The sequence below is a fragment of the Bos taurus genome, chromosome 11 (assembly GCF_002263795.3).
Source record: "Bos taurus isolate L1 Dominette 01449 registration number 42190680 breed Hereford chromosome 11, ARS-UCD2.0, whole genome shotgun sequence".
In the NCBI taxonomy this organism is placed as follows: domain Eukaryota; kingdom Metazoa; phylum Chordata; class Mammalia; order Artiodactyla; family Bovidae; genus Bos; species Bos taurus.
In genome coordinates this window covers 20,470,751-20,477,153 of record NC_037338.1, presented here as the reverse complement: position 1 = coordinate 20,477,153, position 6,403 = coordinate 20,470,751, and the positions used below count along the sequence as shown (strand labels likewise).

The following is a 6,403-nucleotide window of genomic DNA, read 5'->3' as shown; positions in this document are numbered from 1 at the left end:
TTGTATGCCAAGGAAGTCGGGGTCCCGGGGCGGGGAGCTGTGTCCTTCAGGGCTTCTTGATCTCTCCGCCCAAGGTGGAAGGAGAACTTTGCGCGCCAAAGGGCCTGACCTGATGGGTCGATATGCTTGCGAGAACGTTAAACTACAAATAAAGCAACTCGGGATGCAGTAAGGCAAACCTTCACCACAACCGAGTTTTCTTTTCCAAGCTGACAGGTTTGCTTTCCCGGTTAGGGCGCCCGAGGATCTCGAGCGATTTTCTCTCGGGGAAGGAAGCCCAGGCCACGGAAAGGGTAGAGAGGTTGTGCGCTCGGGGCGTGGAGCGCGCTCCCACCGAAAGCGCAGGAGTGGTGCTCAGGTGGTGTCCCGAGCGAGCGTCCAGAGAAACTGCGGCCTCGATCGGAAGTGGCTGTGAGGAAGGGTGATTTGGGGGAAACGCAAAGTTCTCGCCGCCGCTTCCAGGAAAGCCACCAGCTACTGCTCCAAGGCCGTCGGGGCGCGCAGGGACTGCCTCGCGTGACCACCAGCGCGCGGTGACCCCAGTCGTAGTCCGAGAGGCCTGTTCCAGAGCGCCCCGCCTTCCCTCTGCAAGCCCCGCCCCTGCCAGGTCCGGTTGCCTCCTCCCCACTCACAGACCTTAAAAAAGAGAGGCGGGATGGCGCGCTTTACTCTCCAGAGTGACTGTGCAAACCGACCACGCCTCTGCGACGCCAGCTGTCAGAGCCTTGCAGGGGGTTGTGAGGGCTGGCAGTTGACTCCATTCATCGACCCTCAATCGCAACTCTCACGCGGTGAGAAAACCCTGACTTTGCCGAGGCTCAGGTGCAGCGAGGCTCGGCAAAGCAAACTCCTTTCTGCGTCCCTATCCCAGACCGAGCGCCCCCGGCTCTGACGACCCCTAGAGACTCCAGAGTGGGCGCTGAAGTTCCCAGAGCTGGCAACAGGTGTCCAGGGTCGGCTTCTGATTTTCTGGAGACATTGAGATTGCGGTCTTGAACCCCACAAGGGCCCCAGTCCGTTCTCCCAGCCGGCCGTCTGGCGCTGCTGGAAACCGCGCCTCCTCGCAGGTCAGTGTGTCAGCTGAGCCGCCTTCCTGCGGCCTCTTGTGATGCGTGGGTTCTCACACATCAGAAGTGGCGGGGGTCGCAGGGGCCGGGGTGGTAGGCATTTAGAGGGAACTGAGCGCCACACCTTGATGCCCGCTGTGTTGTCCTTGAATTGCAGGAACCATTACGCGGCTGAGGCGGGGTCGGGGGAATCGGGTCATAGAGAGGCGGAAACACGACCCTTCCCCTCGCTTTTGGGCAATGGGTTTGGGATGGCAAGAGGCGTGTTCAACTGCTTCTTCAGTGAGCTAGCCCTGATCTGACCTACGCGCTACCTCCTGCCTACCCAACAGTGCACGGTAGCCCGAGGCAGGTGGATAGGAGCTTGGGGCGCCCTCTTCTTTCTCTGCCTACCTGAGTGTCACGCCTTCGCCCTTCTCTCCCCAGCATGGCCACTGGCCTCAGCCCGGACGATCACCTGTCGCCGACCCTTCTGTCGGTCCAGCAGACCATGCTCCTTCTGCTGCTCTCGGTGCTGGCCGCAGTGCACGTGGGCCAGTGGCTGTTGAGGCAGCGGCGGCGGCAGCCGGGCTCCGCGCCCCCCGGTCCCTTTGCTTGGCCGCTGATCGGAAATGCGGCGTCAATGGGCTCGGCGCCGCACCTCTTGTTCGCACGTCTGGCGCGGCGCTACGGCGACGTCTTCCAGATCCATCTCGGCAGCTGCCGGGTGGTGGTGCTGAACGGCGAGCGCGCCATCCGCCAGGCGCTGGTGCACCAGAGCGCGGCCTTCGCCGACCGGCCGCCTTTCGCCTCTTTCCGCTTGGTGTCCGGTGGCCGCAGCCTGGCTTTCGGCCAGTACTCGGAGAGCTGGAAGGCGCAGCGGCGCGCGGCGCACAGCACGATGCGAGCCTTCTCCACGCGCCAGCCGCGCGGCCGCCGGGTCCTCGAGGGCCACGTGGTAGGCGAGGTGCGGGAGTTGGTAGAGCTGCTGGTGCGCCGCAGCGCGGGCGGCGCCTTCCTAGACCCGCGGCCACTGACCCTGGTGGCCGTGGCCAACGTCATGAGCGCTCTGTGCTTCGGCTGCCGCTACAGCCACGACGACGCCGAGTTCCTCGAATTGCTCAGCCACAACGAGGAGTTTGGGCGCACTGTGGGCGCGGGCAGCCTGGTGGACGTGCTGCCCTGGCTGCAGCGCTTCCCTAACCCCGTGCGCACTGCCTTCCGTGAATTCGAGCAGCTCAATCGCAACTTCAGCAACTTCGTTCTAGACAAGTTCCTGAGGCACCGCGAAAGCCTCCGGCCCGGGGCCGCCCCCCGCGACATGATGGACGCTTTCATCCACTCGGCGGGGGCTGACTCTGGCGATGGTGGCCCGCGCCTGGACGTAGACTACGTGCCGGCCACGGTCACAGACATCTTCGGCGCCAGCCAGGATACTCTCTCCACCGCGCTGCAGTGGCTGCTCGTTCTCTTCACCAGGTAAAGCCTCCAGGAGGCTTGGGTCGGCCTTCCCCCCTCCCTCCGTAAAAGGTGGAGTGGAATTAGAATATGCTGAGGTCGCGACTAGCGCTCAAGGAGGGTTTGGGGTTTCGCTGCGGGTCCCCACCTGCCAAAGCTGAGACCGAGTCCAGAAAGCGCGTCTCTGGAAGGCACCGTGCGTTTTGCACGCTCCACCCAACCGCGCCGGGACGGCTCGGCATCGCTGATCTTGGAGCTCACCGCTCCGAGAGGGGATAAATTTGTGTGAAACCACTTGGAATAGCAAGATTAAGTGCCCAAGATCATCCCCCGATCTCCCACATTGGCACGGAGAAGCAAAATTGGAAATGTTCGAAAGGAAAGGGCAGCGTAGTAAAAAATATGTTAAGTAAGCACGCCTAATCGGCTCGGCTGGTCTTCAGCGCTGACTGGAGGCCGTCTGGCCTCGGAGCCAAAAGCCAACCGCCCTTCAAGGCTTTGTATCGCGATACAGCTAGTGTTCGGCGGCGGAGCCTCAAGGACCGATAATCCAAAGCTTTAGGAAAGCAACCAGAAACCAGCGGATTGTGCTGGGCGTATAAAACCGCCGCTCTAGGCGTATAAAACCGCCTTTCTAGGCGTAGAGGTGTCGGTGTAAAGAATAGGAGAAGCCATAACTTTAGCTAACGCTGAGCTGCATCTATTATAGAAAGGGAAGCTGAGTATCTGGGTGGCACCTGCTAACCTCTCGGATCCCTGGGCTCGGCTGGGTTAAGTTGATCCTCAACCGCGGACCTCTGCTAAATTTGTACACGCACGAATTAAACATGTCTCCGGTATCCCCAGATCAAGCAAATATAACATAAATTTTACATAGGTTATAGTTATATTAAAAGACGAGCCGTTGATTTACATGGGCGGCCGGTATTTTATCTGGCATCCTTACCCCAGGGGCAAATGTCTCATTCAAGGCAAGTCTTGATTGCTTTGAGAGACCAGAAATCCTGGTTATGCAATCTGGCGCACAGGTAGGGGAAGCTGGAAAGTAAAAACTTCTTTTGTTAGAATCCACTGCATCAGAATCCTGTATTTCCTTAGATACTGCTTTCACAATTTGGGGGGGGCGGTGTATATTTAAAATCACTTTTCAGTATTAATATCATGGAAACACATATGGAGGAGGGGCAGAAATCGCATAATAAGAGTCAATAATAGATCAGGAAGAGGACAATTCCAAAATGGGATCAATAAATCCTTTGCTTCCCCAGATAAGCGTGTTATCTTTTGAAACTGCCTGTCTTTCTTTTTTTCACCAGAAACCGAATTGTAAATCGTTTTCCGTGTACTCCAATTGGGCAGCAAAAGGGAATAAAACAATTTGGGGGTCACTTTCAATTCACTATAGCTGATGAAAAGTTCTTCTTTTTAGTGAAAAGACAATATGATGGGGTTGGCAAATTGCATTTCCTATTTTTTATGTAACTTATGGAAATGCAGCTATGCCCATTAATTTATGTATTGTCTGTAGCTGCTTCTACCCCATAGCACAAGCTGGGAGGTAAGAGGGCTTGATCCACAAAGCCTAAAATATTTACTCTCTGGCCCTCTATGAAAAAAGTTTGCAAATCTCTGAAAAATCACCCATAATGTCATCACAGGCACACTTAAATTTTTTTTTCAAAGTTGCAGTAATTATACATTTTTTTACTTCTGACATTTCCACTTACTATAGTGGCCATTTCCCTGTCTTTTATTTATTTATTTTTTTCCCTGTCTTTTAAACTTTAGTAATTTTTTACTACACAATTTTAGTAATTTTTATGGCTGTATAATATTTTGCCATAGTAACAGATCATTATATACAATCATTTATCATGTTTGTCTAAATATTTTTTTAAAGAGTGAGCTATTTTAATGTTTCTGCTATATTTTAATGTTTCAGCTGTATTTAAAATTTTAGCTATCATGGTTACTTTTTTTATACCTGCTAAGTTATTTCCTGAAAATAAATTTCCAGACATGGATCACTGGCTTTTAAAAGAGTGGGGAGAAATTACCCTTACAGATCTTGCTTTGTAATAAGATTTTGTTTTCCAATAGGATTGTACTAGTTTTATCGGCAACAGTGAATAAATGTTACAGTCTACCATAATCTCATGAACATTAGGGATTTGCTTTTAAAGTTAGAAGATATGTACCTTTATCTATCAGGATACCAATGATCTTTGTATAAAATGAGAACATTGTGTTCTCTGGAATTGTCTAGGGAGATGAAGAAAAAAAGAATTCACTTTCAGGGTTACATTTTAATTTTTGTGGGCCCCAAGTGCTTTTGCCTTTGAGGACACCTTACTCCATAAAATTTTTTTAAATTAAACTTTATGACTATATTGGTATAAAGATTAGCATGTTAAAATTATAAAACATTTTCATTGGCCTAAAAGCTTTTATTCTTCTGATTTTAAAAGAAATGAGTTTTCATGAGTTCCTAAAAAGTATTGTATGTCCCCGGCACTTTCTGCTGTATCCAGTGGAGAGAAGTCATCCTTACCCTTGTCATGCTTTTTCAGGCTGAGAAAACTTAGACCCTTTTTTAACTTATGATGGGGAAGAGAGTTAGAGCTGTGTGAGACTTATTATAGGAAATATAACTGTTATACTCCATCTTGTAATAAAGTGATAAATTAGGAAACTGTTTTGGATTTTTTTTTCTGGAAATGTTAATTCAATTACTGATTCAGATAGCCAGTTTAAAGAATGGTGGTATAAAAATATATTGTAATGGGCTTTCTAGATGAAAGAAGGATCAGTGTTCCTCATTGACTTTCTCTCTCTGCCCTTAACACCAAACAGGTATTCGGAAGTGCAGGCGCGGGTACAGGCAGAACTGGATCAAGTGGTGGGTAGGCACCGGCTGCCCACCCTGGAGGACCAGCCCCGCTTGCCCTACGTCATGGCCTTTCTTTATGAAGCCATGCGCTTCTCCAGCTTTGTGCCTGTCACCATTCCGCACGCCACCACGGCTAACGCTTCCGTCTTGGGCTACCACATCCCCAAGGACACGGTGGTGTTTGTTAACCAGTGGTCCGTGAATCATGATCCGGTGAAGTGGTCGAACCCAGAGGACTTTGACCCAACCCGATTCTTGGACAAGGATGGCCTCATCAACAAGGACTTGACAGGCAGCGTGATGGCTTTTTCTGTGGGCAAACGGCGGTGCATCGGGGAAGAGATTTCTAAGATGCAGCTGTTTCTCTTCATCTCCATCCTTGCTCACCAGTGCAATTTCAAGGCCAATCCAGACGAGCCTTCGAAAATGGATTTTAATTACGGCCTGACCATTAAACCCAAGTCATTTAAAATCAATGTGACTCTCAGAGAGTCTATGGAGCTCCTTGATAGTGCTGTCCAAAAGTTACAAGTGGAGAAAGAGTGCCAGTGAGAAGCCAGAGGCAAGCAGAAATTTTATAAGTATGCAAGTCGGGAGATGGGAGTAAAATTACAGTTTTTTTTCCCCCCTAGCTCCTCTGTGCCACTTTCTCAATTAGTCTCTAAAATGAGCGTAAACCAACTGACCCACAGATGATGTGCTTTGCACACGTGTCTTCAAAATAGTACCTCACGAGCCCTGGGCTGTGTAGGGGCTCCAGGAGACATTTTGAGTGAAAGAGCTAAAGGGCCCAAAGAATTTTTTTACATATATTGAATGTTGCCAATAGTAATTTCTTGAGGGAGCTTTCTTTGGAGTTAAAACACACATATACATATACACAGAACTACCTAATAAAGAGGCATTTCAGTAACCATGCCTTGCTTGGTGGGGTCCAAGGTTATGTTCTGTATGCTCTATAGAAAATTGTATTAAGCAGTTTTAGGAAATATTGTTGAATATGCAAAGA

General features: G+C 50.3%; 1 protein-coding gene across 1 annotated transcript; it reads left to right on the top strand.

The window, feature by feature from the left end:
* Positions 1-693: 693 nt before the first annotated feature.
* Positions 694-6,189, top strand: CYP1B1 (cytochrome P450 family 1 subfamily B member 1). Its single transcript, NM_001192294.2, has 3 exons — positions 694-1,067; positions 1,494-2,525; positions 5,358-6,189. Exons 2-3 carry the CDS (start codon positions 1,495-1,497, stop codon positions 5,944-5,946), a joined length of 1,620 nt encoding a protein of 539 aa, NP_001179223.2. The 5' UTR covers positions 694-1,067; position 1,494; the 3' UTR covers positions 5,947-6,189.
* The last annotated feature ends 214 nt before the right edge of the window (positions 6,190-6,403 follow it).